Below are 25,783 nucleotides of genomic sequence, written 5' to 3' on the forward strand. Positions count from 1 at the left end.
TGAGGTCGCTTATTATTCCCTTGAGTTTCCACACTTTTGTGGTTTTGCCTTAATAGCCAAACACAAAACAGTTCTCCTGGCTTTGAAGGTGAAATGAAGATCATTACCTTGTGTCCTTGTGACAGTCCTGAGCCAGTGTCCCTGCCGCCTGTGCCAGCCTCTCAGCCTTGGGGGTGCCTGCGAGCTTGGTGACTCCCATTTTCTCCACCAAGGACAGGAGGAGTTCGGCTGCACACTTCCGTGCCTGGACGTAGCGACTCCTGGAAGGAGAGAGCAAACCCTGGGGCACAGGGACAAGGAGCAGCAGCAGCACAGGCCTTGGCCAGAGCCTGCTCCCTGGCCTTGCTGGGGGAAGGAGCCTGGGTTCTCCCTGCAGCTTCAGACACCTGCAGAAGGTCCTGTCCTCAGATAAACAATAAGTCAGCATTGTACAGAAGGACTGCCTGCATGGAAGAGGGAGGAATTCAGTCTCCCTGAACTAGCTAATACTCCATTCCTTTGCAAAAAGAAAGATTAAAGTAATAGATTACATATGAATTATTTAGAAATTAAAGACAATTCATGCTGACCCATCAGAGGGCACCCAGTACACAGAGCTGCAGCAGGATGAGGCTTTTTCCACCCATCCATCCCCAAATCTGCAGACATATGGGAAAAGCCAAATGCAGGGAAAACAGGCTGTGGGGCGTGAAGTTGCGGAATATCCAGCAATGCAGCCTGTTTCTTTTGTAAAGCTTGGCAAAGGATACAGCTGAGTGTTTTACCCTATTGCAAAGCTGAGGAAAGGGTGACAGTCAGTTTAGCCAGCTTGTCCTGTTCTAGAGGCTGTCTCTGGGAAACTATCAGGCCCAGCACCAACACTAGGGGCAGCATTTGCTTCAGCTGTCCCATGGCACCCGGCCTCTGAAGGTGCCTGGAAAGTGATTCATCATCTCAAGGCTTAACATGAAACATCAGTTTGAATAGAAAGTAGAGCTCTAAGGCCAGGACACTTCATACAAGACTCCTTTTGGCAGGAGCTGCACCTGCTCTGCAGGCTGTGCCACACCCAGCACATTCTCCCCCCTGTGCTCCACGCCCCAGCAAGGACCCTCCTTATTGCTAGGGTAATGGCATCATGAGGATACATGATTTTCCCCGGGGCCTCTGTGGTTAGTGCTGCAAAATACGCAACAGCACTCACAGCTGCAATTGCAATTGTCCCTCTTCCCACAAAAGCACCAGGCTCTATCGTTAGCCTTTGCAGGCACTTGCACTTCCCCACTATTCACCACATCTAGGAAACTCTAACAGACTGGGAGAACTCCAGGAAGCAGCAGGAAGCTGAGTCAGAGGAGTTTTAGTTTGGATATCAGGAAAAAGTTTTTCACCCCGAGGGTGCTTGGGCCCTGCAACAGAATCCCCAGGGCAGTGGTCACAGCACCAAGCCTGACAGAGTTGAAGAAGCATTTGGACAACAATCTCAGGCACACGGTGTGTGACCCTTGGGATGCTCTGTGCAAGGCCAGGAGCTGGATTTGATCTTCTTGATGGGCCCCTTCCAACTCCCCATATTCTACAGCTCTGTGACTCTGTGACCTAATGGGCTGCAGGAGGGCAGAAAAAGGTGAAAAGAGGAAAGAAATGAGGTTGATTGAAGAATCAAGTCACTGAATCCACACAAGATGTAGGATACAGGACCCTTCCCTCCCACCATTCCCATTCCCTCTCTCATCCCTTGCCCCACCTACACACTGGAAGGTGAAGAACATCACTAAAAGAAGAAGAACCTACTTGACTCCTTTGTCCATGAGAACCGTCATTGCTCGTACTGGAGTCATGTTCTGCACCATCATCCCCAGGCTCAGACAGGCTGCCTTCTGAACAAACTCTGGGGAGTTACACAACATCTGGAGAAGGACCGTAGCAATCTCATCTGCCTCAGAGTCCATGTCCTTCTTCAAGATGGCAAAGAGCTCTCCCAGAGTGATGATTGCAGAACAGGACACCTTTGACCGGAGGTTGGTCACCTGGGGAAATCGTGAGGGGAAACATAAGAATCACCTTGGAAAGAAAACCAGTTTCCTTAGACAAAACTCCCAGGAAATCCCAGCATGTCCCACTGTGTATAGAGGAACATAAAAGCACAGGAAGAGCAGAAGAGCCCAAGTACAGAAAGACACTTACTCTGGCACCAATTTCTGGCCTGACACCTGCTTACTGCAGGCATAAAGCAGTATGTTTCACTAAAGTGTTCTACTTAACCCTTCTTATAATGTCAACTGCTTTGATTTTAGGCCCTTTGATTTGAAAAACAAAGAAGCAAAAGATAGTAAGGGATGTTTCAAACCATAAAGGCACAAGTCATAAAGATAAAACAGTCAGGTGCCTTGAGCAGTCAGGTTCAAAAAAGCAACACCTGTAGTTGAAGCACTCAGACAGGAAACAGAAAACACAGGCCCAGCTCTACAGACTAATTTGCAATGTTCAGTTACAGCTTGGGCAGAAATTGAGACTCCGGCATATAATGTCATTAGTGTCTCACTTTCTGCCTTGCATTATAATGGCACCACACTCAAAGACAAGTGTCAGACACCCAACCTGCCAGTAAATACAGCTGCATGTACACACAGATCCTACAGATAGCTGACAGACATTAGAAACAGAAGGTGTAAAACCAGAAATGGAGGCACACTCTGAGCACACATGGAGATGAACAAGCACATATCTACTCTGCAAGCCGTGTATGAAGTATGGGGGACAATTCAGAGCAACGTTCTCACCTCGCTGGTAACTGCCAAGCAAATCTCACGAAGTCGGCAGAGCAGGACTTCTGGATGGGACTCAGCCAGGCGTGGGATGTTGAAGAGTCCCTTCTTCTTCAGTTCCCTGAAAGGCAAGTACCAAAAAGATTGATTTTTCCCTCTACCCCAGAACTAGGCAGCACCCTCTGAAAGGACCAGGCTGGCAGCTCAGTCAAACAATGGGAGAGGCTTTTCAAGGAGTATTTAATGAAATCATAGAACACATTGCCACAGGATGCTGTGGCTCTCAAAAGCATACACAAATCCATGAGGCAAATAGAGGGCTTTCAGAGTCTTCATTTGTGGCCTTTCTGAAAACCTCTGCTATTAAGTCCCTCTGTCATCACTTCCTAGAAGCTGTGAGGCCGGGCCATGCTGCTGTTTCTTGTCACCTCCCTGCAGCTGTCCCTGAGACACAGTCCCATTGGGCTGTTACTGGGACATTTTCCTTCTTTGTCAGCCCCAGCAGGCAGTTCAGCACTCAGAGTCTGCACTGCCACTCTGGAGCTGACTTTCCACTCTACAGTCTGGGCCTGTGTGTCACCCACCCCACTCCACCTCACACATTCCCCAAAACCACAGCAGGATGTCCCAGAAGATTCCACCCCTGGGCAAGAACTGCTCAAACTCTGGCTTTTCCCAGAACACTCCTACCTAAAACAACCCCCACAACAGCAACATGTTATTATAAGGTGCAAAGAACTCTGTCTCTCAGCACTTGCTTTGTGCAGGCCCTCAGCCTCAGGAAGGAATGAGAGGCATCAGGGCAGCAGTACAGGGCTGGCAGCTGATCCCACGGGCACCCCTGAGTGTCATCAGGGCCCCCCACACCTGCAGAAGCTCTCTGCACCTCACAGGGCACCAAAGAGAAATGGGGAAGAGAAAGCACAAGAGAAAGGCCAAAGCAAAGGAGATGCATCATGGCCGATTGTTCATGCTTATCCCTGTGGGAATGAAGCATCCACCAGTGAGTGGATGCTAACCCAGACATCAAAAAGACAGCCATTATCACCTAACATTTGTACGGTTATCACCTCTGGGCCTCCTTCTGTCTGCGTAGAATTTTGGGACAAATTGTGAGTATTGACAAAACATCTCAGGCCCATATGAAGCAGTGAGAAGGAAAAGTTGAATTCCAAAAGTGCAAGATTCTTAGAGGATTTTCTATCTTTTTCCTTCTCTTCTGCCACGAGCCCTTGAGGACTAATGGCAGGCTGAGGGACTTGAAAGCACAACTCAGTCCATTTCTCAAAAACAGGAGCTCCCTGGGGCTGCTTCTGGGACTCACATGCACGAGTCCCTGCCATTGCTGTCAGCAGTGGGAACAGAGAGGAATCTCACTTAGTCCCACTGGGCCAGCGGCCCAAGGCACCCAAATCTCTACACTCTAAACTGCTGCCATCCTGCCTCTGCCTTCAGCCAGAAAATCATCTCATCCCACAGCTTTCTCTCTTCCCTCAGCATTTCCTTTGCAGCTCCATGCAGCAGCAGGCAAAGGGAGGAAACAGCATGGACCTGCTGCAGCTGCAGCCCTGCTGCAGAGCAAGGCCAAAGAAAGGCTGCTCTCCCATCTTTGTGCTCTCCCTGCTCTGCAGAGGTTTCACCAGTGCCCTTTGGCCCTCTGGGCTCTCGGGGCTCCGAGGCACGAGCAAGACTCACTTCTGACCGGCCTTAACGCTAAGGGGGACACAGAGGGAACGGGGCCTTTCTTACCAGTCATCGCTGCCCAGCATGGAGAGCGCCTCCTGCAAGGCCTGCTGCGGGTCTGCAGAGGCTCTGTCCTTCTGCCCCTGCCCACGGAGCGGCTCCTCTCGGCGCTTGGCACCGGTGGCCGTCTGCGAGGTCGCTGTAAGGAGAGGGTCGGCCATGGGCGCTGCAGCCCCGGGCCAGGCACCCGCCATGGCGCGGCCTGCAGCCCCATCTCCCAGCCGGGGCTCCGTGCGGCACACCCTGCCCCCGGCTCAGAGACTTCCCTGCTCTCTGGCTCCTGGGGCTCCTTGCTTGCTCCCAGCCTCCCCAGCTGGGCACAGCTCCAGGCTGAACCTGACAATTGCCCCCCCAGCCCAGCTCCCAAGTGCCACAGGTGCCCCCACCAGCGGCAGTTCCTGAGGCGCAGAGCTCCCGCTCCCTGCGAGGCAGCGCCGACAGCAGGGCTGGCTGGCCCAGGAGGGAACCCTCAGGGGCCTCTCTTGTCTCAGCGCCCTGATTTCCCCCAGCCCTGAGGACAGGGGCATCCGCAGCTCCCTGAGGACAGACCTGCAGCTGCCTCACGACAGCACCAAGCCAAGCCTGAACAGCCCAGCCCTGCTGGGCCCGGCTCAGTCCCCACGGAGCAAGGACCAGGGAACCGCCATACCTGACCCTTCACACCTGACAGCGCCTCTCTTTCCATTGACTTCAAATACTCTAGGCTACCAACTTTTGGAGTGACTCAAAAGTAGATTTGCTGTTCATTCTCAGGACAGGCTATGGACCCACGATCCCAGCTGTGCTGGCTGAGGCAGGAGGCAGTTTGTGCTCCTTGTGCAAGCACAAACCCCTGCAGGAAAAAGCTGCCATGGAGCAGGCTTACCTGAGGAGCTGTGTGGGAAGCTGCCATCTTCATCGAGGGTGGGTGTACTGGGCAGTAAGGGCACGTTGTCCTGTTTCTTCTTTTCTTCAACCTTTTTCTTCATGGCACTAGCAGGTTGTTTCCTCTGCACACTAAAAGCTGTGCCTTCGACAGGTGGCAGGCTAAAGGCTGCAGGGACCCAAGAGGAGCTTGTAAGTGGAGGCAGCTGGACAGGGTGACGATGGAAAGGGCCAGAAAACTTGCTGAAGCTGGGCAACATCTCTTTGTTATCCCAAAGAACTTCAAGTATAACAATGGCATGCTAACATTGTACAGTGATCACAGAATCAGAGAGTCCTAGAGAGTTTATGTTGGAAGGCACCTTTAACCACCATCAAGTCCAGCCCCTGTGAGCAGGGACATCCTCACTAGATCAGGTTCCTCAGAGCCCCATGTAAACTGGCCTTGAACACCTTCAAGGATGGAGCAACAACAGCTTCTCTGGGCAAACCTTGCCAGCTTTTCATCCCCTTCATTTAAAAAAAATTCTCCCTAATATCTAATCTAAATCTACCCTCTTCTAGCTTAAAACCCAACTGCAGTGATGCTTCCCCTAAGGAACAAGACAAACCCAGTATTGCTTTGCTTTTGTTCTGCTCCAGAGGCAGGCAGGGGAAGTTCCCAAAGGAAGTGCAGATGCCTTGTGTGATGCCCTCGGGCTGGGTGCTGCCTCCCAAGGCCCCGCTGCCGCCCTCGGGCAGCGCTCACAGCCCTGCAGGCAGAGCCCCTCAGCCGGGATCCAGTCAGGAATGCTGCTTGCTCCTGGGGCTACAACAGAAGCCCTGGCTGGGGCTTCAGCACAGCTCCACAGGGCCATCTCCTCAGCAGGGAGAGGCAGGAGAAGGATCTCTGGAGTTTTCATCAGAGGGAGGTGAATTTTGTTTCTTCCAGCTTGCAGCCTGGTTGAAAAGCATTCTTTTGACCTCACCTTCCCTGGAGGCTGCTCTCCAGGAGAGAGTCTGAAGCCCCAATGTACTTTGTAAGACAGAATTTTCTACTCTGAAGGACTTTAGAGGTGCAGGTGGGAAGCTGATCTCTTACTGATTCAGTGAGGCCATAGGCAAGACACTTCATGCCTCTATTTTTCTTTGGGAAACAGAATTAAATCCTAATGCAAGCTTCAACTCAGGTACAAGCAGAACAGCCCCCCCAGTCTGATTGCAACAATGTGCAGAGGGTAAGCAAGTGGTCAGAAATGACCACCACAAGTGTAGCCACCACTTACTTGCTTCAGCTGCATCCCTGGGCTCAACTGCCTTAGGAGGAGGCTGCAAGGATGTTTGATTTTTTCTCCTCTTCATCACTTTTTCCAAAAGCTCCATTTTCTTCCATTCTAAGTTCTTTTCAGCCAGCTTGCCCAATGCAGCATGGACCTAGGTGCAATGGAAATACATCACAGACTGTAAGCAGAGACACACCAACCAGACACAACATCTCATCAGGAGCACAGAGTCCCCAGAGTGCCACAGGCTTCAATGCAGCTCCATATACATTCCAATAGTTTCAGAGGAATGTGTCCTGTCCTCACCTTGGCAATTACACACAGTGAGGTGGAGCACTGTAGTGCCACAACCTTCCACTGCTGCAACTGCAGCCTATGTCAGTAAGCCCTGCCTGAAGCATGAAACTCATAGGAGTGCTCCAAGACAGATGAAGAGCTGACATGGCCAGTGAGCAGGCAGTTCAGTTCCTACAGGCCATGGCAGGAGAATGAAAACCATGTGCAACATCCAGCAAGGAGGGCTGTTGAGCTGTTGCTTAACACTCATGGCCAGCAATTGCAGCTGTTTCTCACTTCCTGGCTTCTCAAGGACTCAGCTTGCAAGGACTTGGTCTCTGAGACCAGGAGACCAAAAGGAGGAGTCTTGTGAAAAAACAACTTGCAGAAGCATTGATGTTCATGAGCAGAAAACTTGAGAATGAGAGGGCTGTGAGATACAGCCACAAAGGTAACCAGGAAAAATCAAACTCTCCATTTGATTTTGCAGCCTTGCTTGCACTCAGCATCAGAATCTTTGCTTTTCTGCTTCCAAGGATGCACTTTGCCCACATTCGCTGATGTTTAGCTTGCTCTGCAATTCAGAACTTCTCTAAAAGAGCCTTTGCACATAAAAAATGCTTCTGGCATGACCTTAGAACCATGTCCAAACCAGTGACCTTGGCACCACTGGAAATAGCCAAGCAATTGCCCTGTAGTTGTCAAATATATTCCCAGGAGAATCCCCATCCCCCAAGGAGTGGAAGATGATGATTTTCAGTGACATTTTGGGCCAAGCACTAAACAGCCACTGGAAAGGAAGTCTGCTCATCCCTGTCCTTATCCCTTACCTTTCCAGAGCCGTCCTTCATAAGATCAGCACTGGTGGGATGATCTGTCTCCTTGGCCTGGCTCAGTGGGAGGCCTGGGAATGGAAGCAAAGGTTCCTGTAAATCTCTGGCAGACTTCAAGCCCCCAAAAATGCCATGCTGGCCAACAGGCAAGACAGGTTCCAGATTGCAGAGCTCTCCTAAAACACAGAGATTGGGATTGAGAGCACCAAGGTACAATGCCTAGACCCTCTCCCAAGGGATGGGCTGCTGGCAGCAGACATGACATTACTCTGTTGGCCATCAGACTGAAACCTGCTGCGTGACAAAGGCCTCAGCCCCTGCATGCTGGAGAGCCTCTGTGTCTGATAGAGAAGGGCAGAGATGGAGATTGCTCTTGACAGATTCTTATCTGCCCTTATTCATGCTGATTTAAGTAAACAGCCTCTTCCCAGTTCCTGAAAGAACTCCCAGGTTCTAATACCTGGATGCATTTAGATCAACATTTTCTTCTCTTTGTTGGAATATTTTAGAGGACATTCAAAGAAAAGCATAGGGTTGCAGGAGTGATACACAACTGTAAATTGTGTTCTTGACAGGAGATAATTCATTTTCCCCAAGGATTTTCCTTCTCAGCTGTATGAGTGTGGGCCACTTTTGGGCCAGGCTGACTAGAGGTTGATTTTCTTAATGCAAGCAGAACAATGGAGCTCATTCTGGAATACTCTCCAACAGAGCTGTTAAAATTCTGAGAACTAATCATTCTATACAACAGCTCCACAGAGGAGAAAATCATGAGGCAGCAAAGTAGAAAACAATCAATGTCATAAATCATGACTATTTGCCCCTGCAGAATGGCCAGCTTAATAATAAAGGAGAGTAAGATCTGGGCTTTGAGGAAGGAGGGCAATTCTGGATGGAAGGCCTTGGAAGGTAAGAGCATCTGGGAAGATGGCAGGGAAACTACAGATCCCAGGGTAAGCTCCTTGGGACCATGGCAGTCACTCAGGCCTGCAAAATGTAACAGAGCCTGCAATGCAAACCTAAAGCTTCTAAAACTCCATATTTCATGGGACAGACTTCCTGGAAGCTTCTAAACAGCTGCACGGGGAAACATGCTCCTGCTGGCAGACACTTGAGGCAGGCCAGGGGGAAAACCCTGCCCCACTTCCCCAGAGCTAGCACAGGAACAGCCTGGCCTCTGGGCTGCCCTGGGACAGCAGGGAGCCCAGAGCCCTGTGCTCTCCAGGAATGGCTCAGCTGCACATGCAGCCTCCTGCTCCTCTCCCTGCCCCACAGCTCAGCAGCCCTACAGCTCCAGGGGCACTGGCAGCAGCACAGCTCCTTGCAGGGGGCACACGCAGGGCACAAGTGTTCCCTGGCAATGTGCACAGCCTCTCTGGGCTGCCACAAGACCCTTCCTCCCAACAGAGAGTGGCCCAGCTCCCTTCTTACCTCTGTGTGAGGCTGAGCCAGGCTGCTGGGGCTCCTGGGCCAAGGCCCCCTGAGCCGGCTGGGAGCCCACACCTCCATTCCCAAGGCTGGGCTCCGGCACATGAATCTCCAGACTGAACGGGTCCATGAGGTCCTTTGGGAACAGAGGCATCCCAGGTCCTGTCTTGCCCTGAGAGCTCATTTCATTCTTCATCTGGGTTTCTGTGATAGGTTCAGTAGAAGCTGTCAACGAGGTACAAAAGAAGTGAGTTAATTGAACTCACGCCTTTATAATCAGCATTTCTAATGATTTAGGAATTCAAAGTGTATTTTAGTTACTGAAAAGATTGCTTGGTTTTTTATTCCTCATGAAAGTAGCATCAGTTTCATTTCTCTGAACAATATGGAGCTGGCAAGCCAAGAGAGAAGGGTTCTACTACTTCATGTGCTGCCTGTTACCTCCCCACTACTACAGAATCCCTTTCCTTCCAAACAGTTGGAAATTCACAGCGCTCTCTAGAATCTGACACTGTCCCAGAAGTAATTGTTTTCAAAAGGAGTTTTCAAGGCCTTTGTTTCTGTATTTCCCACTCAATTCAGGTCGGGTTTTGCAGTTTTGGGGATTTTTTATATTATTCTTTACAAGAAAGGAAGTTCTGGGACACAAACAATGGCACCACATGTTAGACACAAAAGCAGCTTTGCTTTCCCCATTAGATGTGCCCAATATTCTGTGAGCCTGTATTTGTAGGAAACAAAGTGCTCATTCCAAAGTTCCACTTTTGCTCTACTTAATTCTTCCAGGGGCTTATTCTCTGCTTTCTTTTCAGCAGAGACACCCAAACCCAAATAAACACAACCTATCTCAAAAATTCTGATCTTCGCTGATACTGACAATTCAAAATGCCCTTAATGGAAATAGCTGATGGCTGGTCATTCTGAAATACTCCCCAAAAGAGCTGGTAAAACTAGGAGAACTAATTCTTTACATGGCTTCACAGAGGATAAAATCATGTGGCAGCCAAGCACTATTCCTTACTTACTGAGTAATACTTCTCTCTAGCTGCATTAAGCATTCCAGCTACATACCAGGAATGAAGAAGTCATTCCAAGAGACCTGTACCCAGGATTTGGCAGAAATAACTGGGGGAAAATGGACCAGGGGATCTGATCCCTTTTCCTGAATCAGTAGAATTATTTCTTCAAGTCTTATCTCTCCTATCATTTCACGCCCAGAGATGCCAAAGGAACAACAACAGTGTCAATGGGGCTTCCAACTTGAAAGCATTGCCAGATGCACCAGACACAGCATTTTGTCTGGCACAATTCCACTTGTCAGGGACCAGGCAAGGCAGGGACAGGGACAAGGCAGAAGGCATCTCCTGCCCCAGCCTCTGCCTGCAACACTGACACAGGCAGAGACAGCCAGGGAAGAGATTTGTCACTGTGAACCTGCCATAGGTGGCTTTGGGCTTGTGCTGTCAGAGGATGACAAACTCACACCCTGCCCAGGCTGCATCCATTTGGAAGTCTCCCTTCTCCTTCACTGGAAAAGTCAAAAGGACTTTCTGTCATAGGAAGTTTCCCTATTGCTCCCAGTGCAAAACCAGGCAATGTCCAAAATGTCCTTTACATCTCAGAGGGTTCAGGTCAGAAACTACTCCAAGGAAAGCTTTTCTCCTTCAAAAGCAGGAGAAAAGGAGTGGGAACATCTCTCATTTCCTGCTAAATGCCTTCCTCTTCTATTCTCATTTTGACACTAGAAAGGCTGCAGGGAAATAAAAGGCATGTGCAGGATGGAGAGGGATATCTCTTTTTCAGCACTGCATCTCCAGGACCCCAAGGTACCACTCCAGTACCTGCCACTCAACACTTCACACGGCAGGAATTTTCACTGCACCACTGGAACACTCCCAGTGACTGGGATGTGGGAGAGTCCATTGAGCCCGAATGAATTTTTAGAAATTTTTAAAAGAATGTGTTCTAACCAAGCTTGCTAACTGTCACTTCTGACAATTCCAATGGTCATTATAGGACAGACATGCCCTCCACTTACCTGCATGTTCCGAGATCTTCTCCTGTCTACTGCTGCTGATTCTTGGCCTAGAGAGAATGGAGGACAAAAGAACATATGAGGAGGCAGAAAGAAAGGAGGGAATGGGTGTACCATAAAAGGAGGCAAACCTACTTAGCATGGTCACTTCTATGAAGGAGGAAATACAACACAGAAAGCCCAAGAGGAGGCAAAGCTGATTATTTGTCCTTAAAATTTCAGTTGCTGCAGTCACACAGAGCTGGCCAAGCTTTGCATGAAATAATAGCCAAGTCCATCAGAGGACCCATCCTGAGGTGCTTTCAAGCCCTACCTCCTCTTCCCCACCACCACCTCTGCTCTTGGGGCATTGCTGTTGGGTTTGACATTGTGCTGGATCATCATAGATGGGCAAAATGGCAAATGCCCAGAGGTTTGCCTGAATACATGGGACAGCTGACTGTGCAGGATGACCCCAGGAGATGAGAAGAGCAGGAGGTGAACAGCACACTGGAGCAGCAGACACCCTGGCTTACCTCATCTCCTGGGACTCCTGCAAATCCATCTGGGGAGGGCTTCGGATAGACCCAGCAGCACTGTCAACAGGGAGACTTCCTGCCTTGGGAATTGGGGGGATCAAAGGCAGTCTCAGTGACACCTTCTTCATTTCCCCACCACTGGCATATGGCAAGGAGGTCTGGAAAGAGTAGAACACAGTGCTCAGATCAAGCATCCAGCATTGCCCCCATTCCTGCTTCAAGACATTTAGATATGCCCTCAATTGGGACATGGCAGGAATAAACAAGTCAAAATGATGGGGCACATTGGCACAGGATGGGGAATGCAAAGGGAACTGGGGAGGAAGAGATGATGTCACATGTTTGACAACTCTCCTCTCATGCTCATTCCTCTGCAAGTGTGGCTGCATTCCCAGATGGCATCCCCATGTTTGACATCAAGATGTTCTGGGGTGCCACTGCCCCCACTGGCCTTTTGGATGGCATGGCAGTGGGTTTAGATCACTCTGCTCTCCCTGCCCCTAAGGTCCCTCACAGCCAGTGCTGATCTCCAGCCATGGCCCCACAAAGCCATTCTGCAGCATGTCAAAACCTGCTTTTCTCCAGCCCCTCATTTCTTCTGCTGCTGCCCTTCCCTCCTACAGTTCCCCAGCAGCCTTGGAGCCCAGATGCTGCTGAGCTCTCGCCATGCTCGCTGCTCTCCAGCTCCCACACATCCATCATCTCAGGCTCACTGCCATTTAGGAAGTTCAGCAGAGCTCCCTGCCCTGCTGCTCTCTGCAAGCTCTCTGCCTGCCCAAGCTGCTCCAGGGCCCCCATGCCATGGCCAGGAATGGGGCTGGAGGCAGCAGGGGCAGATGCACACCCATCCTTAGTATGCCATCATTTCTGGCCCAGCTAAAGAGCCAAATCAGGACCTGTTCAAAGTTCACTGCAAGGGTCAGTTCCTGTCAGGGATACATTGGCCCTTTTCTCTGCAAGGCTGAAATCAAGTAGCCAAGCCTTGGATTGGACAGTCTGCCTACCAAAGCCGGTGTTCATCTGCCTCCTCCTGCACCCCACAGCAAACCCAAAACAACTGCAGGTCCTGGCCCTGCTGCAAAGGTAATCGTGTGCCTGGGCTCTGGGCTGCTCTCCCCATGGCCACCTCCCATCCCTTCCCTCTGGACAAAGCCATGCCAGAGCACACAGCTGCCCAGAAGCTGATGGAGTAGGGAAATAGCATCAGAGACAACTGTGCAGAGGGCATGGCTGTACAACTCACTAGCTGAGACAACCTGACTTGGCAGGTTCCAGCAAACAGGTTTTTCCATCCAAAGCAGACACAGCTGACAGAAAACACCACCAAGACATAGAGGTGCTTCATAGATACCCAGAGGTTAGTAAATGGAGAAGGATTGCTTTTCCAGATTGGACAACTTTAGCTGCTCTGACTGCTTTGTTGGTGTTTGCTCAGCCATGAGACAGAGGAGGAGCCACAACAGAGCCCAGGAACCATTCAAAGACCTCTCCTGTTATTGATATATGCTGAGGACATGAAGTCTGCACTACACACCCATTGCAAAGACAGCCTGAAGCACAGTGTCCAGCTGAGCTCTTCCTTGGCTCAGCTGCTTCCCTGGGCTCACAGCACAGGAAAAGGTCTCTAAGCTCTGCCTACATAAACTGAAAATCTACCATACTGGACCTAGCTTGTCTCCTTACCTTATGTCCTTTTCCCTCTTCACTCTGCTCCTGGATGCCAGTGCCAGTTTTCCCATTCTCTCCATCATGCATCCCACTTGGCTCGATGGGAATAGAGCTCTCCTGGATGGGAGGCAGTGGCTTGTAGGGAAGGAGTGAAAAGGGACGTGTCCGGGGAAGACTCTTAAACATGATGTAGTCAGTCAGGCCTGCAAAGTGAAGACACAAAATGTAAGAGACTCCACAAAGTAAATCTAAAGCATCTGAAGCTGCATATTTCATGGGGGGACATTTCCTGGAAACTTCCTAACTGCTGCACAGGGAAACATGCTCCTGGGTGCAGACACTTGAGGCAGGCCAGGGGAAAACCCTGCCCCACTTCCCCAGAGCTAGCACAGGAACAGCCTGACCTCTGGGCTGCCCTGGGACAGCAGGGAGCCCAGAGCCCTGTGCTCTCCAGGAATGGCTCAGCTGCACATGCAGCCTCCTGCTCCTCTCCCTGCCCCACAGCTCAGCAGCCCTACAGCTCCAGGGGCACTGCCAGCAGCACAGCTCCTTGCAGGGGGCACATGCAGGGCACAAGTGTTCCCTGGCAATGTGCACAGCCTCTCTGGGCTGCCACAAGACCCTTCCTTCCAACAGAGAGCAGCTCAGATCCAGCCTCACCTTTGTGTGAGGCTGAGCCATGCTCACCAGGCAAGAATTAAATTGGGTGAACTCCCACCTTTACAATCAATCCATCTAATGGATGAGACATCCAAGAGGGTTTTTTTAGTGTTCAGAAGATTGCTCTGTTTTTATTTGCGTGAAACTGGCCTCACTAGAATTTCTCTGTATGGAGCTAGCTGGCCATGAAAGGAAGCATCTACAGCTTTGCTTATGTGTTGCTCATTGCTCATCTACTACTTTGAAATGCCTTTCCATCTAAACTGGTGGCAATCCACAGTGACAATTTGACAATTACCCCTAGGAATTAATTGCTTTCAAAGCTACTGTTCATGGCCTTTGTTTATGTAACTCTCACTCAGTTGGATTTGGTGAGTTGCATTTATTTCTCTTCACAACAGAGGAAGTGCTGGCACATAAGCAATGCCACCTCATGTTTGAAGAAGATTTGCAATCCACATTACATATCCCCAGTAGTCAAGGAGTCCGAATCTGCAGGGGGAAAAAAACCTGGCAATCCAAATGCAAATTGCCACTTTTGCTCTGCTTCATTTTTGCAGGGCTTTTTTACCCTGCTTTCTTTCCTGCAGACACACCCAAAATCAACATAAAACATGACCTGCCCCAAAACATTTCTGATCTTGGCTAATACTGTGAATTCAGAATTTTCTTAATGGAAATCACAGAGGGGAAGTCATTCTGAAATAATCTCCAACAGAGCTGTTAACACTCAGAGTTAATTCTTTACATGGTTTCTCAAAGGATAAAGTCATGTGGCATCCAAGCTGTTAGAGACGAACACCTATCTTAAAACCGGATTTCTTTTCCTCTGTTAACTGTTTCGGTCAGTAATACAAGAGAGATAGGCAAGGTTTAATGAGATAGGTCATTCCTAGTCCAGAATTAATCCAGAAAAATGGGCAACTCCTTTGCTGAGCAATACTCCTCTTTAGCTGCATTCAGCATTACAGCAGCATACCAGCAATGAAGGAGTCATTGCAAAGGGACCATACCCAGAATTTGGCAGAACTAACCCTAAGCCAAGGAACCAGAGGATCTGATCCCTTTTTCTGCACCAGCAGAATTATTTCTTCAACTCTCATCTCTCCTATCATTTTACACCCAGAGATACCAAAGGAACAACAACAGTGTCAATGGGGCTTCCAACTTGAAAGCATTGCCTGACCCAGATGCACCAGACACAGCATTTTGTCTGGCACAATTCCACTTGTCAGGGACCAGCCAAGGCAGGGACAGGGACAAGGCAGAAGGCATCTCCTGCCCCAGCCTCAGCCTGCAACCCTGACACAGGCAGGGACAGCCAGGGAAGAGATTTGTCATTGTGAACCTGCCACAGGTGGCTTTGGGCTTGTGCTGTCAGAGGATGACAAACTCACACCCTGCCCAGGCTGCATCCATTTGGATGTCTCCCTCTCCTTCATTGGAAAATCCAAAAAAACTTTCTGTCATAGGAGGTTTCCCTATTTCTCTCAGTGTCAAACCAGGCAATGTCCATGAATCTCCTTCACATCTCAAAGGGTTCAGCTCAGAAACAGCCCCAAGGAAAGCTTTTGTCCTTCAAAAGCAGGAGGAAGGAGTGGGAACATCTCTCATTTCCTGCTAAATGCCTTCCTTTTCTATCCTCATTTTGACACTAGCAAGGCTGCAGGGAGATAAAAGGCATGTGCAGGATGGAGAGGAATGTTGTCTTTTCCTGCACAGCATTTCCAGGACCCCAAGGTACCACTCCAGTACCTGCCACTCAACACTTCATGCTGGAGGAATTTTCATTGCACCACCAGAGGACAATCCCAGAGACGGCCTCTGGGAGAGTCCATTGATCTTGTCAAGGAATTGAAATGAATTAAAATAATTTTTTTTAAATGGGTTCTATCCAAGCTTTCCAAATGTCACCTATGAGTCAAGATTCCAAAGATCATTTTAGGACAGACATGCCCTCCACTTACCTGCATGTTCAGAGGTGTTCTCTTGTCTTATGCTGCTGGATCTTAGCCTGGAGAAAATGGAGGACAGAAGAACATATGAGGAGGCAGAAAGAGAAGGGAGGGAATAGGCATGCCATGAAAGGAGGCAAACCTTCTTAGCATGGTCACTCCCATGAAGGAGCAAATGTAATAAATAAACCCAACCAGATGTAAATCTGATTAATTATCCTTAAGCTTTCAGTTGTTGTAGTAAAAAGGAGCTGGCCAAGCTCTGGCTGAAATAGCCAAGTCCAGCAGGGAACCCATCCTGAGGTGCTTTGAAGCCCTGCCTCCCCTTCCCCAGCATCAAATTTGCTCTTGGGGCATTGCTGTTGGGTTTGACATTGTGCTGGATCATCATAGATGGGCAAAATGCTGAATACACAGAATTTCCCTAAATACATGGGACATTTGACTGCGCAAAATGAGCACAGGAGATGGGAAGAGTGAGGTGAACAGCACACAGGAGCAGCATACACCATGGCTTACCTCATCTCCTGGGACTCCTGCAAATCCATCTTGAGAGTGCTGTGAAGAGACCCAGCAGCACTGCCTACAGGGCAACCTCCTGCCTTGTGCATCACAGAGATCAGAGATTGTTCAAATGCCCCCTTCTTCATTTCTGAACCACTGGGATAACGCAAGGAGGTCTGGAAGGAATAAAAACACAGTGCTCAGATCAAGCATCCAGCCTTGCCCCCATTCCTGCCTCAAGACATTTAGATATGCCCTCAACTGAGACCAGGCCTGAATAAAAAAGAAACTGATGGAGCAGACTGGTAAATTATGCAGAATAGAAAGGGAATGGGAGAGGGAGAGACCACATCCCACATTTCCAAGCACTCCCTGCCTTTTCACTTCCCTGGAAATGCAACTGCATTCCCAGCTGGCATCCCCATGTTTGACACCAAGATGTTCTGGGGTGCCACTGCCCCCACTGGCCTTTTGGATGGCATGGCAGTGGGTTTAGATCACTCTTCTCTCCCTGCCCCTAAGGTCCCTCACAGCCAGTGCTGATCTCCAGCCATGGCCCCACAAAGCCATTCTGCAGCATGTCAAAACCTGCTTTTCTCCAGCCCCTCATTTCTTCTGCTGCTGCCCTTCCCTCCTACAGTTCCCCAGCAGCCTTGGAGCCCAGATGCTGCTGAGCTCTCGCCATGCTCGCTGCTCTCCAGCTCCCACACATCCATCATCTCAGGCTCACTGCCATTTAGGAAGTTCAGCAGAGCTCCCTGCCCTGCTGCTCTCTGCAAGCTCTCTGCCTGCCCAAGCTGCTCCAGGGCCCCCATGCCATGGCCAGGAATGGGGCTGGAGGCAGCAGGGGCAGATGCACACCCATCCTTAGTATGCCATCATTTCTGGCCCAGCTAAAGAGCCAAATCAGGACCTGTTCAAAGTTCACTGCAAGGGTCAGTTCCTGTCAGGGATACATTGGGCCCTTCCTCTGCAAGGCTGAAATCAAGTACCCAGGCCTTGGATTGGACATTGTGTCTACCAAAGCTGTTGTTCATCTGCCTCCTCCTGCACCCCACGGCAAACCCAAAACAACTGCAGATCCTGGCCCTGCTGCAAAGGCAATTCTGTGCCTGGGCTCTGGGCTGCTCTCCCCATGGCCACCTCCCATCCCTTCCCTCTGGACAAAGCCATGCCAGAGCACACAGCTGCCCAGAAGCTGATGGAGTAGGGAAATAGCATCAGAGACAACTGTGCAGAGGGCATGGCTGTACAACTGACTAGCTGAGACAACCTGACTTGGCAGGTTCCAGAAAACAGGTTTTTCCATCCAAAGCAGACACAGCTGACAGAAAACACCACCAAGACATAGAGGTGCTTCATAGATACCAAGAGGTTAGTAAATGGAGAAGGATTGCTTTTCCAGATTGGACAACTTTAGCTGCTCTGACTGCTTTGTTGGTGTTTGCTCAGCCATGAGACAGAGGAGGAAGCCACAACAGAGCCCAGGAACCATTCAAAGACCTTTCCTGTTATTGATATATGCTGAGGACATGAAGTCTGCACTACACACCCATTGCAAAGACAGCCTGAAGCACGGTGTCCAGCTGAGCTCTTCCTTGGCTCAGCTGCTTCCCTGGGCTCACAGCTCAGGAAAAGGTCTCTAAGCTCTGCCTACAGCACATAAAGTGAAAATCTACCATACTGGACCTAGCTTGGTCTCCTTACCTTATGTCCTTTTCCCTCTTCACTCTGCTCCTGGTTGCTTCTTCTGATATCATTGTCGCCAGTGCCAGATTTCCCATTCTCTCCATCATGCATCCCACTTGGCTCGATGGGAATAGAGCTCTCCTGGATGGGAGGCAATGGCTTGTAGGGAAGGAGTGAAAAGGGACGTGTCCGGGGAAGACTCTTAAACATGATGTAGTCAGTCAGGCCTGCAAAGTGAAGGCACAAAATATAAGAGACTCCACAAAGTAAATCTAAAGCATCTGAAACTGCATATTGCATGGGGGACATTTCCTGGAAACTTCCTAACTGCTGCACAGGGAAACATGCTCCTGGGTGCAGACACTTGAGGCAGGCCAGGGGGAAAACCCTGCCCCACTTCCCCAGAGCTAGCACAGGAACAGCCTGGCCTCTGGACATTTCACACTGCAGGAATTGTCACTGCACCACCAGAGAACAATCCCAGAGACAGCCTCTGGGAGAGTCCACTGAGCCCTTCAAGGAATTGAAATGAATTTTAAGAAATTTTTAAAAGAATGGGTTCTAACCAAGCTTTCCAAATATCACCTCTGAGTCAAGATTCCAAAGATCATTTTAAGACAGACCTGCCCTCTACCTACCTGCATGTTCCATGGACTTCTCTTGTCTTCTGCTGCTGGATCTTAGCCTGGAGAAAATGGAGGACAAAAGAATATATGAGGAGGCAAAAAGAGAAGCGAAGGAATGGGTGGACCATGAAAGGAGGCAAAACTACTTAGAATGGTCACTTCTATGAAGCAGGAAATGCAACACATAAACCCAAGAGGGTGCAAAGCTGATTAATTGTCCCTAAGCTTTCTGGAGCCACACAGAACCTGCCAAGCTCTGGCTGAAATGCAGCAGTCATTCTACAACTTGCCTCAGAACTCCCCAATGCTGCTGTCTCTCCTTTTGGAGCCAAGTGGCTCCTACAGCCTCTCTGAAGCAGCAAGAGCTGCTGGGCTGAGACACGAGTCTGCATGGAGGGCAGCCACTTTTGTTCTGCTGCCCAAGCTTGACTTTGCCTGCCCGTGCCTTGCACTGGTGACAGCCTCGTGCTACATGTGGTCAGAGCACTGCTGCCCCCTGAGAATGAAATTACACCTCCTGGCTCTTTCCAGAACAAAATGGCTTTTTCCAACTCAGCTGCTAGGGAAGACTGTTCACTTTGCACTTCAAAGCCCTACCAAAGATTTTCAATTGGAATGAAACTTCTGTGACTCCCACTTTAAGGTTACCACTCGGATAAGCTTCCCAGCAACATTTTCTCACACATATCCAAGCCAATATCTTTCCATCAGCTATAGTCCAGTAACTCTTCTCTAGCACCTTGCCCTCTTTCATCTTATGCCCTGATCTAAACATTAAACATTGATCAGACTGTGAATCTGTATCCCAAAATTATCAGGGATCTCATTTCACAGTGGAGGCCCAGGCACAGAGAAATTACACCTGATGTTTACAGAAGCAGCACCTGAATTTGCAGACACCTCTCCTGTAGCCAATATTTGCCCATGCATATTCTCCTGGCGGAAGAATTTAACAGTCAAGGATCACAGCATTCAAAGTTCTGCAGGATCCAGACACATGCAGAACAGTTCCCACATGACCCCACAACAATTACAGAAGGAATCAATGGCCAAGTCCAACAGAGGACCCTTCTGAAGGTACTTTGAAGCCCTGCCTTCTCTTCCCCACCACCACCTCTGCTCTTGGGTCATTGCTGATGGGTTTGACATTGGATGGGCCAAATGGTGAATATGCAGAGGCTTGCCTAAATATATGGGAGATTGTGGGAAATCACCACAGGAGATGGGAAGAGTGAGGTGAACAGCACACTGGAGCAGCAGACACCTTGGCTTACCTCATCTCCGGGGTCTCCTGCAAATCCATCTCGGGAGAGGTGCACAAGGACCCAGCAGCGCTGTCAACAGGGAGACTTCCTGCCTTGGGAATTGGGGGGATCAAAGGCAGTCTCAGTGACGCCTTCTTCATTTCCCCACCAGTGGCATGTGGCAAGGAAGCCTGGAAAGAGTAGAACACAGTGCTCAGATGAACCACCCAGCATTGCCAACAATGCTACCTCAAGTCATTTAGATAAGCACTCCACAGGGAACTGTCAGGAATAAACAAGTCAAAATGCAAAATGATGGAGCAGATTGGCACAGAATGGGGAATGCAAAGGGAACTCATGAAAGAGAGACCATGTTACACATTTGACACCTCTCCCCTCATGCTCTCTTCTCTGCAAGTGTGGCTGCATTCCCAGCTGGCATTGACACCAAGATGTTCTGGGGTGCCACTGCCCCCACTGGCCTTTTGGATGGCATGGCAGTGGGTTCAGATCACTCTTCTCTCCCTGCCCCTAAGGTGCCTCACAGCCAGTGCTGATCTCCAGCCATGGCCCCACAAAGCCATTCTGCAGCATGTCCAAACCTGCTTTTCTCCAGCCCCTCATTCCTTCTGCTGCTGCCCTTCCATCCTACAGTTCCCCAGCAGCCTTGGAGCCCAGATGCTGCTGAGCTCTCGCCATGCTCGCTGCTCTCCAGCTCCCACACATCCATCATCTCAGGCTCTCTGCCATTTAGGAAGTTCAGCAGAGCTCCCTGCCCTGCTGCTCTCTGCAAGCTCTCTGCCTGCCCAAGCTGCTCCAGGGCCCCCATGCCATGGCCAGGAATGGGGCTGGAGGCAGCAGGGGCAGATGCACACCCATCCTTAGTATGCCATCATGTCTGGCCCAGCTAAAGACCCAAATCAGGACCTGTTCAAAGTTCACTGCAAGGGTCAGTTCCTGTCTGGGATAGGGCCTCACAGCTCTGCCAACAGGACACAAACTGAAAATTTATGATACTGGACTTGGCTTGTTCTCCTCACCTTAAATTCTTTTTCCTCTGGAATGATCTGTTTCTTTCTGCTCTCCTCACCCCAGCCGCTGCCAGGTTTCCCAGTCTCTGGCTCTCCATGGAACAGCCTGCTCGCCTTGGGAGAAGCAGAGATCTTGGGGATGGGCAGCAATGGCTTGGATGGAAGGAGCAGGGAAGGAGTCGTCCGATGAAACCTCTTGGCAAGAGGGTAGCCAGTCAGGCCTGCAAAGTGGAGACACAAAATGTATCAGAGCCTGCAATGCAAACCTAAAGCTCCGTATTTCATGGGACACATTTCCTGGAAACTTCCTAACTGCTGCACAGGGAAACATGCTCCTGCTGGCAGACACTTGAAGCAGGCCAGGGGGAAAACCCTGCCCCACTTCCCCAGAGCTAGCACAGGAACAGCCTGGCCTCTGGGCTGCCCTGGGACAGCAGGGAGCCCAGAGCCCTGTGCTCTCCAGGAGTGGCTCAGCTGCACATGCAGCCTCCTGCTCCTCTCCCTGCCCCACAGCTCAGCAGCCCTACAGCTCCATGGGGCACTGGCAGCAGCACAGCTCCTTGCAGGGGGCACATGCAGGGCACCACTGTTCCCTGGCAATGTGCACAGCCTCTCTGGGCTGCCACAAGACCCTTCCTCCCAAACAGAGAGCAGCTCAGATCCAACCTCACCTCTGTGTGAGGCTGAGCCATGCTCACAAGGAAGAAGTGGGTTCAGTGAACTCCCACCTTTATTATCAGCACATCTAATGGGTGAGACACTCAAGGTTTTTTTAATTTTTGAGACAATGCCGTTGGGTTTATTTTTTCTGGAACTACCCTCTGTTTAATTACAATGAACAGAAATGAGGTAGCAAGTCTGAAGGGAATGATAGACGGCTGAAACAGTAAGAGGGGAACAAAGATTCCTTCTTGAGGCTGGCCTTCTGTGAATCCACAGGAAAAACCCACACAGCTGTGACTGCTAGCTCTGCAAGCCACAAAGACCTCTCAGCCACCAGGCAGGCCTTATTGGTGTGTCTGTAGCACCATCACACCATCCTCAGTGTTGGACCCGATCAGCAAACAGAGGAAGAACGGGAAATTTATCTGTAATGGGACCCAACATCGATGGCAGAGAAAGCAACAGGACTTGCATCTCATGACCATGTCCAGTTTGGGGTCAGCTGTGGCCACAGTCCCTGTCCTGGCTGACACTATCAGTCCTTTGGCCACTGTCAAAAAGGTGAAAGCACCATAAACTAATGAGACACTGTGAGATGCCATGGGTGTCCTTGCAGGATCATCTGCAGCTGTCAGCCACCTACTCTGACACAGAGCCAGCACTCACCACCATGGACCAGTTTTCCCTGAAATCTGGGGGAATTTTTTTCTGTTTGGCTCCAGCCTTTTAGTTCCCTTCTATCCTCACCTTTCCCTTCCGTGACCTTTCCTTTTCTGGTAAAATCCATCTTCTCACCCGTGCTTCTGCCAGGCAGAAGTGTCCGGGTTTGAATCTGGGATCGCTCTGGGAGCTGACAGTGACGGGAGCTCGGTGCCCAGCCTCAGAACAAGGCCGGGTGACTCCAGTTGCCAGCGCTCGGCACAGAGAGGCAGAGCCAGACGCGTCTGCTGCCGCTGTGGCCGTGTCAGGCACAACCTTCAGCAGCCCAGCCTGGGGCTGCCCCTTTGTGACACGCTGGCCATGGTTCTCTCGTTCCCATGGCTGCAAAACCCCAGCCCAACTCCATCCCCTTCCATTCCCTTCCCAAGGGCAGCCAGCCCTAAGCCCAACCAGGCCAGGCCTGAGGGTTTCACACTGTCTAGGATGCAGACCCTCTCCAGAGCTACTTTTCATGACCTTTATTCCTGTAATTCCCACTCAGTCCTGGATTGCAGCTTGTTTGTGTGGGATTTTGTTTCATTCTCTTCACATCAAACAAAATTGTGGGACACAAACAATGGCTCTGTGCGGTGGAAGTAAAAGAAGCTTTGCACTCCCCAGCAGATGACCCCAGAATTCAGTTGGCCAAGAGCTGCAGGCTCACTGAGCATCCAAACATTCCTCTCTTGCTGTATTTCATTGTTCCAGGGGTTTATTTCCTGCTTTCTTTATTGCAGAGACACCTAAACTAACGTATACATGATCTGCATCAAAACATTTCTCATCTTAGCTGATACTGACAATTCAAAATGTGCTTAATGGAAATAGCTGATGGCTGGTCATTCTGAAATACGGCATGAGAGAGTTGTTAGAACTAGAACTAATTCTTTACATGGCTTCACAGAGGATAAAATAATGGGGCAACGAAGCACTATGAGAGGAATACCTGTCTCAAAACTGATTTTTTTCCCTCAGTGAGATGTTCCGCTCAGTAAGAAAAGAGAGAGAGTTATGGATTAATGACATAGGTCATTCCTAGTCCAGAATTAATCCAGAAAAAAATTCAACTTCTTCAATGACCAGTACTTCTCCCTAGCTGCATTAAACATTCCAGCTGCAGATCAGCAGTGGAGTCATTCCAAAGGGGCCTTATCCAGGATTTGGCAGAACTAACCCTAAGCCAAGGAACCAGGGGATCTGATCCCTTTTCCTGCATCAGCAGAATTATTTCCTCAACTCTCATCTCTCCTATCATTTTACACCCAGAGATACCAAAGGAACAACAACAGTGTCAATGGGGCTTCCAACTTGTAAGCATTGCCTGACCCAGATGCACCAGACACAGCATTTTGTCTGGCACAATTCCACTTGTCAGGGACCAGCCAAGGCAGGGACAGGGACAAGGCAGAAGGCATCTCCTGCCCCAGCCTCAGCCTGCAACCCTGACACAGGCAGGGACAGCCAGGGAAGAGATTTGTCATTGTGAACCTGCCATAGGTGGATTTGGGCTTGTGCTGTCAGAGGATGACAAACTGACACCCTGCCCAGGCTGCATCCATTTGAAAGTGTCTGCCTCTCCTTCATTGGGAAATTCAAAAGGACTTTCTGTCATAGGAAGTTTCCCTATTTCTCCTAGTGTCAAACCAGGCAATGTCCATGAATCTCCTTCACATCTCAGAGGGTTCAGCTCAGAAACAGCCCCAAGGAAAGATTTTGTCCTTCAAAAGCAGGAGAAAAGGAGTGGGAACATCTCTCATTTCCTGCTAAATGCCTTCCTCTTCTATTCTCATTTTGACACTAGAAAGGCTGCAGGGAAATAAAAGGCATGTGCAGGATGGAGAGGGATATCTCTTTTTCAGCACTGCATCTCCAGGACCCCAAGGTACCACTCCAGCTCCTGCCACTGAACATTTTACACTGCAGGAATTTTCATTGCACCACCAGAGCACACTCCCATTGACTAGGATCTGGGAGAGTCCACTGAGCCCGTCAAGGAATTGAAATTAATTTTAAGAAATTTTTAAAAAATGGGTTTTAACCAAGCTTTCCAAATATCACCTCTGAGTCAAGATTCCAAACATCATTTTAAGACAGACCTGCCCTCTACCTACCTGCATGTTCCATGGACTTCTCTTGTCTTCTGCTGCTGGATCTTAGCCTGGAGAAAATGGAGGACAAAAGAATATATGAAGAGGCAAAAAGAGAAGCGAAGGAATGGGTGGACCATGAAAGGAGGCAAAACTACTTAGAATGGTCACTTCTATGAAGCAGGAAATGCAACACATAAACCCAAGAGGGTGCAAAGCTGATTAATTGTCCCTAAGCTTTCTGGAGCCACACAGAACCTGCCAAGCTCTGGCTGAAATGCAGCAGTCATTCTACAACTTGCCTCAGAACTCCCCAATGCTGCTGTCTCTCCTTTTGGAGCCAAGTGGCTCCTACAGCCTCTCTGAAGCAGCAAGAGCTGCTGGGCTGAGACACGAGTCTGCATGGAGGGCAGCCACTTTTGTTCTGCTGCCCAAGCTTGACTTTGCCTGCCCGTGCCTTGCACTGGTGACAGCCTCGTGCTACATGTGGTCAGAGCACTGCTGCCCCCTGAGAATGAAATTACACCTCCTGGCTCTTTCCAGAACAAAATGGCTTTTTCCAACTCAGCTGCTAGGGGAAGACTATTCACTTTGCACTTCAGAGCCCTACCCAAGATTTTCAATTGGAATGAAACTTCTGTGACTCCCACTTTATGGTTACCACTGGGATAAGCTTCACAGCTACATTTTCTCACACATATCCAAGCCAATATCTTTCCATCGGCTATAGTCCAGTAACTCTTCTCTAGCACCTTGCCCTCTTTCATCTTATGCCCTGATCTAAACATTAAACATTGATCAGACTGTGAATCTGTATCCCAAAATTATCAGGGATCTCATTTCACAGTGGAGGCCCAGGCACAGAGAAATTACACCTGATGTTTACAGAAGCAGCACCTGAATTTGCAGACACCTCTCCTGTAGCCAATATTTGCCCATGCATATTCTCCTGGCGGAAGAATTTAACAGTCAAGGATCACAGCATTCAAAGTTCTGCAGGATCCAGACACATGCAGAACAGTTCCCACATGACCCCACAACAATTACAGAAGGAATCAATGGCCAAGTCCAACAGAGGACCCTTCTGAAGGTACTTTGAAGCCCTGCCTTCTCTTCCCCACCACCACCTCTGCTCTTGGGTCATTGCTGATGGGTTTGACATTGGATGGGCCAAATGGTGAATATGCAGAGGCTTGCCTAAATATATGGGAGATTGTGGGAAATCACCACAGGAGATGGGAAGAGTGAGGT

The 25,783-nt window shown here is 49.7% G+C and overlaps 1 protein-coding gene across 1 annotated transcript in view; it reads right to left on the reverse strand.

The window, feature by feature from the left end:
• Window positions 1-25,783, reverse strand: part of LOC311151952 (uncharacterized protein) — a gene marked incomplete at both ends in the record, with an annotated part of 33,927 nt that overhangs the window by 8,079 nt on the left and 65 nt on the right. The window contains 23 exons of the mRNA XM_084202664.1: window positions 108-260; window positions 1,774-2,009; window positions 2,763-2,868; window positions 4,497-4,629; window positions 5,356-5,523; window positions 6,620-6,767; window positions 7,723-7,796; window positions 9,157-9,378; window positions 11,192-11,238; window positions 11,704-11,864; window positions 13,390-13,577; window positions 16,002-16,048; window positions 16,509-16,669; window positions 18,201-18,409; window positions 18,821-18,867; window positions 19,152-19,276; window positions 19,890-19,992; window positions 20,083-20,165; window positions 21,093-21,304; window positions 22,219-22,296; window positions 22,494-22,549; window positions 24,557-24,603; window positions 25,627-25,729. Coding sequence (XP_084058790.1) covers window positions 108-260; window positions 1,774-2,009; window positions 2,763-2,868; window positions 4,497-4,629; window positions 5,356-5,523; window positions 6,620-6,767; window positions 7,723-7,796; window positions 9,157-9,378; window positions 11,192-11,238; window positions 11,704-11,864; window positions 13,390-13,577; window positions 16,002-16,048; window positions 16,509-16,669; window positions 18,201-18,409; window positions 18,821-18,867; window positions 19,152-19,276; window positions 19,890-19,992; window positions 20,083-20,165; window positions 21,093-21,304; window positions 22,219-22,296; window positions 22,494-22,549; window positions 24,557-24,603; window positions 25,627-25,729 — 2,907 coding nt within the window. The remainder of the gene's footprint in view (window positions 1-107; window positions 261-1,773; window positions 2,010-2,762; window positions 2,869-4,496; window positions 4,630-5,355; window positions 5,524-6,619; window positions 6,768-7,722; window positions 7,797-9,156; window positions 9,379-11,191; window positions 11,239-11,703; window positions 11,865-13,389; window positions 13,578-16,001; window positions 16,049-16,508; window positions 16,670-18,200; window positions 18,410-18,820; window positions 18,868-19,151; window positions 19,277-19,889; window positions 19,993-20,082; window positions 20,166-21,092; window positions 21,305-22,218; window positions 22,297-22,493; window positions 22,550-24,556; window positions 24,604-25,626; window positions 25,730-25,783) is intronic.

The sequence above is a fragment of the Fringilla coelebs genome (genome assembly GCF_963513975.1).
Source record: "Fringilla coelebs genome assembly, chromosome: 3".
NCBI lineage: Eukaryota > Metazoa > Chordata > Aves > Passeriformes > Fringillidae > Fringilla > Fringilla coelebs.